This window comes from Vigna unguiculata, chromosome 9 (genome assembly GCF_037176805.1).
Source record: "Vigna unguiculata cultivar grain cowpea cultivar isolate G323 ecotype 2 chromosome 9, ASM3717680v1, whole genome shotgun sequence".
Taxonomy (NCBI): Eukaryota; Viridiplantae; Streptophyta; class Magnoliopsida; order Fabales; family Fabaceae; genus Vigna; species Vigna unguiculata.
The window spans coordinates 28,111,809-28,122,720 of record NC_140800.1 but is presented as its reverse complement, the minus strand read 5'-3'; the positions used below and the strand labels follow the sequence as shown (position 1 = coordinate 28,122,720).

General features: G+C 31.8%; 1 protein-coding gene across 3 annotated transcripts; it reads left to right on the top strand.

The window, feature by feature from the left end:
• The first annotated feature begins 5,524 nt into the window (after positions 1 to 5,524).
• On the top strand, positions 5,525 to 10,454 carry LOC114196219 (protein PSK SIMULATOR 1-like). 3 transcript variants are annotated; one of them, XM_028086780.2, is made up of 13 exons: positions 5,527 to 5,941; positions 6,210 to 6,526; positions 6,874 to 6,966; positions 7,081 to 7,171; positions 7,725 to 7,776; positions 8,031 to 8,131; positions 8,315 to 8,384; positions 8,609 to 8,715; positions 9,201 to 9,317; positions 9,640 to 9,716; positions 9,813 to 9,857; positions 9,952 to 10,087; positions 10,261 to 10,454. In XM_028086780.2, the coding sequence occupies exons 1-12, from the start codon at positions 5,738 to 5,740 to the stop codon at positions 10,085 to 10,087; spliced, it is 1,410 nt and encodes a 469-aa protein (XP_027942581.2). In that variant the 5' UTR covers positions 5,527 to 5,737; the 3' UTR covers positions 10,261 to 10,454. The 3 variants fall into 3 exon arrangements, with proteins under 3 accessions (XP_085522366.1, XP_027942582.2, XP_027942581.2); XM_028086781.2 differs by having other exon boundaries at positions 5,526 to 5,941; positions 8,049 to 8,131; positions 9,952 to 10,395; XM_085666240.1 differs by lacking the exon at positions 6,874 to 6,966 and having other exon boundaries at positions 5,525 to 5,941; positions 9,952 to 10,395.
• Positions 10,455 to 10,912: the final 458 nt, after the last annotated feature.

Genomic DNA, 10,912 nt, shown 5'->3' with positions numbered 1-10,912 from the left:
TTTATGTAACCTGAATTATGTGAATTTCTAGCTTCTTGGATCATCGCAAGCTTATTAGAAATCTATTCTTCTAATTATTCTTTGACCTTATAAGAGGTCCTTTAATTGTCATGATTCCTCTTCAAGTTCCTCTTGTATGAATTTCGAAGATAGTCCTATATCATAACCTCATTCTTGAAGCGATGTTGTCCTCAAATTCGTACCTACGTGAAAATAAGTCATTGGTATTGAAATTAGAACTTTCACCATAATCATTAGGTAAATCATAATTTTATCATTAATTTTTGTAAGAAGTTGAAATGTTTTGTTTCCTCTTGGCAAGAGTTTAGATTTCCTTTTAGAAGGAAACTTTTCCTTCCTAAGGTGTACCCGTAGCCAATCACCAATTTCAAACTTGATCTACTTCTTCCCTTGGGTTAGCCTTAGACGCTAACTTCTCCATCTCTTTTTCTATATGTACTTTTACATCCTTATATAAATTCTTGACAAAAGTTTCTTTGGCAAAATCATCTTTGTTAGTTGTAGCATCAATGTTAACAAATCTAATGGAGTTAAAGGATTAAAGTCATATACTATCTCAAAAAGGCAACATTTGAGTAGTAAAGTTAACTACTCTATTATAAGCAAACTCTACATGAGGTAACCATTCCTTCCATGTTTTCAAATTTTTATTGACAAAACATCTAAGAAGTTGAGATAGAGTTCTATTTACCATTTCAGTTTATCTATCCGTTTGAGGATGAAAAGTCGTATGAACAAAAGTTTTGTACTTAATTTTTTTCACAACACTTTCCAAGAATGACTAACAAACATAATATCTCTATCAGATACAATGCTCCTTAAAATTTCGTGGAGTCTCACCGCTTCTTTAAAGAATAGATTAGCCACATGGTTGGCATGATCACTTTTATGGCATGGAATGAAGTGGACCATCTTTGAAAACCTATCAACCACCACCAAAACAAAAACTTTTTCCTCTTTTGGACCTAGGTAGACCCAAAACAAAATCCATAAAAACAAAAACTTTTAGGCGAAAACAATTTAGTTCTTTTAAATAGAAAATCATCATGCCTATAAAAATCTTTAAAAGTGCTAATTTCACAATTCTTATAAACGTGAATGTGACTAGATTCATGATCTTCGACATATGATTCTTTACACATTTCTAGACAAATTGTTTTAGTTTCAATCATGAACAACAATGCATGATTCCTAGATAATGCATTAATAACATAATGAATTTGTTCCATAAATTCTACCATTTGAAGATTCATCCTTTTTATGTTTGGTAGGATTATAAATATCTTGTCCTTTCATAATTTTTTCCTTAGCCTTCCACGAAGTGAATGATTTCCTAAGTAGCTCCTTGTGGGTGATTTCACGAGTAGTTCTCTCCTTCTTAAAGTATCTCATTCTCTCCTCGTAACTACATGTTTTTATGTTATTTTTAGTTTGGGTTTGTTTTAACTATTGAGCATTGAAATTATTTTCATTTAATTAATTATTTATAATACTTTCATATATTTATATATTTTTTAATATTTATTTAAAAATAATCTAATTTTCATCTATAAAAAATTAAGTTCATCATGTTTTTTCAGAAAATGTGTACTTTTAGCAGAATTTTAGACATTAATTAATATTATATAATTGCATCCAATGACATATTGTAACGTCCCATTTAATAAATAAACTTACTTAAATGACACATCACACAACATAATAATACGAGCAAAGATACGGAGTATAGACTCACTCCTTAAAGATATCCAACGGTTTATAAAAGAAAATCCTGAGGCACACCATGATATCAATACAAGACAAGGTACAAGGTCTAATGTAACCAGAAACACAATACTAATAATATAAACATGGGCCATAGCCCTAGTAAAAGACATGAAGAGCAGAGCCCAAGTCTAGTCAACTAAGTAGCGGAACCTCCATCACCCTGATGATCATGGGTAGTTCTCGCCTCTACTCACATCAACAAGTTGATGATCATCGCAAAAAGAGAAAACCACACATACAGAACACACAACAAACAAACAGAAGGGTAAGTTATAGCCAAAAAATATTTTTATCACACATGCACTTTCACAGTCAATTATACACACATCACCCAAGCATGTTAAGACCTTCCAAACAATACACTAAGACTCGACGCGACTCATCCGGATACGTATAATTTAGTCAAATTCAACGGATGCTTGCACTTGTGGTGGATTTTCCTGCTCACCCCGAGCTACTCACCCCCGAGCTAAGTGTTACAATGTCTAAATCCCCCACACATAAGGTTAGCCCTTAATGAGTTTCAGGCCTCCTGCTACTCTCACCAAAAGAGTCACCCCGCTCTATATGAGACTAACTGACTCCTTAGAGCGTCAAGATGCAACCTTACCTTGAATCCTTACTAAATTATATCGATGGGGCACCACCATGAACTCCCACTAATAGGGGTCATGGAATTACGTCCCGACCACTGAAGCACCACCATGAGGTCTCACCTAGAGACTCATGGATTTACGTCCTGACTACATACCAATCATATTTAGACAACCAAGTAATATTTATCATGCATATAAACCTCATGCCAACCTCTGTAACCAATCCTCATTCGTATCACATGTTGAATCCATACCAATTCATTCTTCCCAATCCATGAATATAGAATTTCATCTCATACCAATACCATGCCACCTTAATACCAACAATCTCATTTAAAGCACATGCCAAGATCATACCAAATCCATCATTCACAACCCATGAACCATATCACTCATGCATAATCATTCATCTCATGCTTTTAACATAACAATTAAATTCAAGCAAGTGCCAACCATCCAAGAATAGAGAAACAACCAAAATAGTCAAGCACCCTCGCCCAACTCCTAGCTCAGGCGAGAAGGACTCTTGCTCAGGCGAGCTCCTTTCGCCTAGGCGAGAGCTCGACTTACAGGAATAGTGACCTTACGTGCATTCTCGCTTAGGCGAGACCCCTTTCGCTTGAGCGAGACGTTCGCTCGCTCAAAAACAGAGTTGGTCACCTGAGCGACTACTCGCAGAAAATAGCTTGGACGAGCTTCTGTTAATCTCGCCTAGGCGAGACATGCTCGCTTGAGCGAGAAAACCAGTGCTCACCACTGTTCTCTCGTGCAACAGTCACACAACAAGATCCAAGCAGTCCAATAGTGCATCTCACAAGTTCACATCAACACACAAGGCATACCATAGTGAGATAATAGTGGCTCAAGCAGAAAAACATAATAAAAGCGTGAGCACAACAGTCCTAAGGGTAGGCCAAAGAGTTGAAAACAAACGGTAAAACAGAATAGGAACGGGGTTACTACGAAACCCTAACTATAAATACGAAAATATGCCCAGAGAGGAGAAACATGGGCTCGAGATTGACTTATGTGGAGCACGAAAATGAAGTTGAGCTTGCTTGACGAAGGTGGTACTAAACCCTAGCAGAGCTCACGTAATAGCAAAGGGGAGAGGGGATGGGAAACTATTTTTTCTGAAAAGAGCAGAATGAGGGGGTTAGGGCTAGTTTAGGGGTTTTAGACATCCTATGGGTCAGCCTTAGGCCCAACTGATTAGGACAAACCCTTCAAGTATAAGGAGTAGAAAAAGTGGGTCTTACACATATAATTTGAAGAGTAATAATACTAAGAATATTAAGATTAAAAAAATACATAAACCAGAAAAAAAAATAATTACACAATAAAAAATAAAACAAAACCGTTAAAATTTTTGACTTATTAATGGATTATGAGAGAGAAAAGTCATTTTTTTCTTGGCTACATTATATTGGTGTGCATTTGTGGATAGATTTTTTATACTACTAATGTGTACTCACAGGTCAAAACAAAACAAACGTAGTATTCACTTTTCTTATATGATAAAAAATAATAAAATTAATAATAATATTTTTTATTATTTTAATTATAAAATTGAATATAAATATTTTTTATAGTTTATGTATAAAGAGTTTTTATAATTTAATTATAAATAGATTTTATATATTTTGTAGATAATTTTTAATTAAAAAATTATTAAGTTTAAAAAAAATGTCAAATTAAAAAAAATTCTTAAATTTAAGAAAAAAATTGATTATTTAAAGGTTAAAATTAATAAAATAATAATTTTAATTTAAAAATATTATTAAAAAATAAAACTAGAAATAAAATGTTTATATATTGATTCCTTCCTTGCAAGTAGCAGTGTAGTGTGAAATGTGAGACTAAATTTGTTATTGCAATCTGTAACTGCCAACATCTAACTCTCGTGGGGACCATAGCATTTAACATTTGGTTTAACATAGCCACACAAAATAAAAGTGGAAAACACAACACTAAATAGAATATATTTAAAAGCATTTGTCTTAATCTTTAACCATTAAATGACAGTTGAAATTGTCAAAGTTAGCTTTCATTTACCTTCTTCCATGAAACTTCACCTGTCTCATGTCTTTTCATTGATTAAACTCATTGTCTTATTCAAATAACCTTCCATAACATCAAATTTTAAACCCTTCCATTTATATAACTATTTTTAATACAAATTACCTAATACAAAAAAATAGTCAACTTTTAAAATTTTATCCATTTTACTCAAATAGTTAGATAGTTACCTATTAACACATCTCATCCCATAAAAGGCAAGATTTATGTAATTTAGTTTGTAAAAGCCTTCAAATTCATAAAATTATGTTTGTCTTTGTAATTAGTAATATAAACAATACTTTTAATATTAAATTATAATTATATTTGTTCTTATATGTGTCTTCATGCATACGTTACGTGATTTTTTTCGTTTGTTTATCCGATTTGATTTTTTCTGTACTATTCACTTGACCGCAACGTCTAAGTCAATCTTATCTATGTGATGAGATACATATAAAGACACTCTAAAGTTCAAAGAAGCATGCTTAATAAATTAACTATGTTTATAATTAAAATTAATTGAAGAGATTATTTTTTTTATAGTAAAAGTATACAATAGCAGTATGATTTAATTATTAACATTTGTAAACTGAATTTAATTATTTATCATAAATAAATAATTTAACATGAAAAAACAATAAGATCTTAATTTATTCAATTAAAGATAATAATTACTGATTAATTAAAATTTTATAAAATATTTACATAATTAAAAATATTATTAATCATATATAATAACAAAATTTTCATAAAAAGCACAATTTTAAAATAAAACTGATACACTAAAAAACTAACCCACCAATATTTTTGAGGAAGTAAAGACCACATGAATAAAATGGGGAAATATTGACTCTTTTTTTACTTCTATTATATTTATTTATAATAATCAGTCAAATTTATACAAAGAAAAATAATACAAAATGATTTGCAACTTCTTATAATCTTACTATAAATAAATTATATTAGCCTAAAACAGTATAATGGAATATACTTTGACGTGAATAGTTATTAAAACAGTAATCTAGTTTAATAGCAAATTTTAAGGTTGTCATATTAAAAGAGTTACTATCTATAATAAATTGTTTCTAGAAAACAAAGCAAAATTTCTTCATACAAACGTGAGTGCGTGCGTGTGATCTTGAAACGCAGTTACTGAGCAATTTCCATTTTAATGAGAAATTGCGCAGAAGCTATTATTTGTAGATAAGCAATTCATAGTTGAAGGTGCTATAATGAAGAAGGTGATGTTCCATTGTGTGGAGGTTGAACTCTCTTAGTCTTTGGTGTAGCAGATGGGAGGAGGTTCAAATTCAAAGAGGCATCGTGTCAATAGGGGCACTGATTCAACAAACACACAGGGCATAATTGAAGGGAATAATCTGCGACCACAAACGCAAGTGCAAGAACGTGTTACTGTTCTCGACCAACATTTCTATGATGGAATCCCATGTTTTGCCGATGTTTGCTTTCTCCACAAGTCAAGCTCAATCTCAAAGGTTGTTTGCTTAGTTTTAAATTTTTATTTCAAATCATTCACTGATGTGTGTTCTGCTAAATATAACTGGGTTAAGGTATATTTGTTAGTAACTATTAGAATTTTTGAAACTGTGTCTCTTATCTTGGATATGTTTGGATAAACTGCGAAAATTTTTTCCTCAAGTTGTGAACTTCAGCTTTTAGAGGGTGTTTGATTTATTTTGATTTTGTTTTTCTCTTCTGTGACTGTTTATTTGGAAGTTTATCCAAAGAATTGTTGATTTTCAGGTCTCAGAGATGAGTTTACTCTTGGGCAGAGCTGGCACTATTGGATGTGGAAAGATTTTGGATACCATTGGAAGCAGCATTACAAATTTAAATGGTGGAAGTGGGTTTGCTTCTGGAGCTGCAATTAAGGGGAATGGAATTTCTATTTTGGCATTTGAGGTTGCAAACACAATTGTGAGAGGTTTTAATCTTCTGGAATCTCTATCCGCAGGAAGTATTAGGAGTTTAAAAGAAAAGGTGCTTCTTTCAGAGGGCGTGCAAAATTTAATATCAGAAGATATGAATGAACTTCTTAGGATTGTTGCAGCAGACAAGAGGTAAAATATTGGTTAAATTAGATTACTAAGAATGACTTTTGTACATTCAATAAACTAAGAGGTTTGGGTTTGGATCAATTTTTCTAAAACTACTTGGAGAAGAAAATAAAAGGAATAAACTTCTCAAAAAGCTAAAATTAACTCATGGAAAAGCTAACAACATAACATAAGAGAACTTTTACAAATTAGCATAACCTAATTTTAGTTTTTGGAGAGATTTATTTAGTCTTTTCTTCATATTTTCTCTTCCAATGTGTTTCTGGAGAAATTTATGCAAATAGACCTTAACTACTTTATTGTTTTGCATTACCATGGCTCTGTAATATGATTTTGGATTATGTTGTCAGGAAGGAGTTAAAAGTTTTTTCTAATGAGGTGATTCGATTTGGAAATCGTTCGAAGGATACTCAGTGGCACAATTTAGATCGTTATTTAGAGAAGTAATACAAAGTGTACTCATTCAATTTATTCAATTTGTCTAACCTTTCATTCATCATCAAAGAAATATTTAGCCTCTCATTTATCCTTTGATGTATTTTCTTTGTAAATTTCAGAATTAGCATACAATTAAACACTGAAAGACTGTCAAGAGACGAAGCAGAATCAATAATGCAACGATTGATGACTTCGGTTCATCTTACAGTTGTGAGTGCATTCTTTGTATCACTAACTGGTAATAGTAACTTTTGAAGCTGATAGTGTAAGAAAACTTGAAAAGGAAAGAGGTTCATGGTAAAAGCATTTGCAATATAAGAATAAGTCAAGTGGTTAATTGAATTATTAATTATTTCTAATGAAACCAATCTTTTAATACTTTTAACGAGTTGAATAAGTGATTGTCCTCTAACAGTAAATACTTTATCCATGAATTTCTTTTTGTAATTTTTTAGAAATTCACTATAGGGGGGATTATTCAAGGATTTCAAACTATTTACCTTATATTGCATACATATCAATAGACTGTTACAAGTAATTGTAGAAATGTGTTTTATTAAATTACCAGAGTTGTCTTATTTACTGCACTTTTGTAATCTGTGCTTATTTTCTCCCATTTTGCAGTTACTTGACCTTCTTTTAGTTTTTGTATTACTTTCCCTTGCCGAAACCAAGTTCTCTATGCTTCTTCTTTTATTCATCTAAGTATTTTTCATATGTGGGTTTAGTTCTAAAATTGGAAAACAATTGTCTCTGGCTGCAGAAATTGTACCATGAGTTAGATGCTTGGGATAAACTTCAACAAGATTTTCAGCGTAAGTGAGTTAGAGGATCAAAGAGAGAGTTATTCAATGTTACCAATGGATCATAGCATAATATTCATCTTGTCTTGTGTGTAGCAATTTTTAATCTTAAATCTGAAGCTCTTAAAGACTTAATTTAAAGTGAAGAACAATTTGGCAATAATGTTATTGTTGTTGTTGAAAATAGAGCCATCATTTTAGTCAGTGAGGAATGTGTAGTACCTTAGATATATACTTTTGACCTTCATTGTGTCTCTATCATATAGGTACTGATGATCTTGCAGTCTTGAGTGCAGAAATTAAAAGTCAAAAAAAGCAAATTAGTCACTTAAAGAAAAAGTCACTCTGGTCTAGAAGTTTGGAGGAGGTAACTTCAGATTTCTTCTCTGCAAAAAATGTTTATCTTGTGCTCAGTGTTGTCCTCCTTGTTTGTTTATTCTCAATTAGATATCCCACTAATTTTTATTTATAGATGTGGGTTCATTTTTGTGCAATTATAAATAGAGAACCTGCAAAAGTTTAATATAATTCATAACCTGATGTGTTACAGGTTGTGGAGAAGCTTGTAGATATTGTCATTTTTTTGCATTTGGAGATAATCAATGTGTTTGGCAATACAGGTTGGCCATTAGATTATGTTTGCTTCACTTGATCTGTGATGCTGTTGTGCCACTTAATATTAAGTATTGAATATCAGTTCTTATCCATTTTAACACAAGACTAGTTACAAATATCATCTATTTATTTTGTAGTGATTCTTATTTCAAATTTGTGATGAAATCCATCTATTTAAATGAAATCTATGTTCCATGTACCTGTAATATTTATCCATGGACACCTGCAGATTACCACCACGAACCATCAATTGGACACATGAACAATTGCCAAAGATTGGGCCCTGCAGGCCTTGCTTTGCATTATGCAAATATAGTGCTTCAGATTGATACTCTTGTGAGTTAAAATTTATATTTAACCCATTCAATCTCTGTTTTTATTTTTTTCTTTAGTTATCTTGAACCAGGTGAGGTTGAATTTCTAGAGTAGCTTCTGTTGTTAATTATTGAATTTCTGTTGTGCTACTTTTCTGTAACTTTTTTCCTAATTACTTTCAGATTTGGTGTAATTAAATGTTTTGGATTTGACTGTAAACTTATTTATTTTAAACATTAAAATTAAAAGGGAAACTCAACCAAGAATCAGCACCAAGGCGAAGCATTTGCTTCTACAAACCTTGACTGCATTTCACATGGTGACAATTTGGTAGAAAATTTAGTTAATCACGTATGTAATGTAATGTGAAAGACTAGGAAGGAAGTGGTTGATGTTTATGAACCTTCTCTATAACTGTTGCAGAACTTTGTGATGGTTTAATCATAGTTGTTGAATTTTGTGTCATCCTAAGCAAATACATTTGAGTAACATTCTACTGTTACCAGGTAGCCAAATCAAGCATGCCTGCTGCAAATACAAAGGATTCACTATATCAAAGCTGGCCTCCTAATATAAAACTAGTTCTACGTTCTAATTTACCATCCTTTGATGTTGCAGAAGAGGTATGATTAACTACTGATACTTTCTATTGTTACCACTTTGTTAAAAAACCACAAAAAAATAGATAAAAGCAAAGTTGAGAATAAACAAAAATGCTTTAAGTTTAAACAATGACGCCGATCACCAAAGGACATATGCCTTCATACTTGCCTAGCTTGTTTACTCACGGCATAACATGATAATATTTAGAATGCTGCGGAAAATGCTTAATTTTTGGAGAATAACTTTTCTTCTACTCTCATCTTTCTATTTTGAAGCAAAAAATATTTTTTTTTCCTTGTTGTATTTTAGTGTTTCCTCATGGTTGATGTTTGAGTCTTACAGCTAAGTGTAGCCGATGTAAAAAGTGAGATAAAGAAAACCTTACGTTGGTTGAAACCCATGGCCACTAACACATCCAAGTAAGATATCTGGCTTGTTGTGAACTAGCTCCTCCTAACTACCCATTTGAAAAGCCTTCTTTAATCATCGTTCATGTTATTTTAAAATTGGTCCAGAGCACATCATAGATTTGGTTGGCTTGGCCAGTGGGCAAACACAAGGTAAGTAGCAAGTCTCTACTGCTATATTTGAGTTACAAATCCTTTACATTTTTCCTTCTTTTTTTTTTACATAAATATTTCCTTTTTCTTAAAGGTATGAGGTAAACAGAAAGAGTGATTTAATGTGGATTGAGACATTCCACCATGCAGATAAAGACAAAGTGGAGCATTATATTCTTGAAGTTCTCTTATGGCTTCATCGCTTGGCCATCAGAAGTAAGACTGGCTAAGTAAGATCTGCCATCAAAGGAAGCAATTGTAACTTAGATTTACATATTTTAACTCAACACTCCCCGTGAAACTAAAAAATACATGTCTTTATTCTTAGTTCGGCTAGAAGGTTATGAAACTCTGGTTGTTCAGTCCATATGTGTGACCATTCGTTAATTTTGTGATGAAACAGGACGTGAACACCAGATCGTCTTCTTACTTCTCTTTAAGGAAGTGTGTCAATTGCACGATCATTTGTTCAGTCATGTAAGGTTACGGGTAATATTTGTTGTTGATTTGTCATAGTAGAACTCCGTTGCTCCCTTCAGTACAATCTTAAATCTACAATAATTGGTTGAGCGGGATAAAATATTGATTCTAAATTTAGTTGGTGCATAGTTTATAAGTTTATAATTAAAGTTTTGGATCAAATAATCTTTGAGCTCATCTATGATTCAAGTTCTATCATCACTTAGTTTTGATCATAGTCAAATATAATTTTAGGAAAACAATTTTAATTTTATAAAAACCGTAATTTTGTAGCTAAGCAATGTTATAAAACCAACTTCAAGGTGCTGCACTACTTATTCCGTCGCACATTCGCACACTTTTTATTTTTTATTTTTCCTGATTATTTTCTTTTATTTTATTTTTGGTCCCTAAAACCTTGCCTAAAAATCTTTCATTAAACTGTTAAATCATTCTAGTTAACTGTTTAAAGAACTATCCAAATCGGATTTGCGGTAAGAAAACAATGAAAATGTTATCAAGGACGAAAAGATTACAAATATATTAGAGACCACAGTTATAAATAATAAAAAATGCACTTTATTCATGATCATTCT

Excerpts from the sequence above, each read along its gene's own strand:
- LOC114196219 (XM_028086780.2), top strand. The coding sequence starts at position 5,738 with ATGGGAGGAGGTTCAAATTCAAAGAGGCATCGTGTCAATAGGGGCACT. Across the intron at positions 7,777-8,030 it reads ACTTCAACAAGATTTTCAGC|GTACTGATGATCTTGCAGTC; the intron begins GTAAGTGAGTTA and ends TCTATCATATAG. Across the intron at positions 9,858-9,951 it reads GGCCAGTGGGCAAACACAAG|GTATGAGGTAAACAGAAAGA; the intron begins GTAAGTAGCAAG and ends TTTTTCTTAAAG.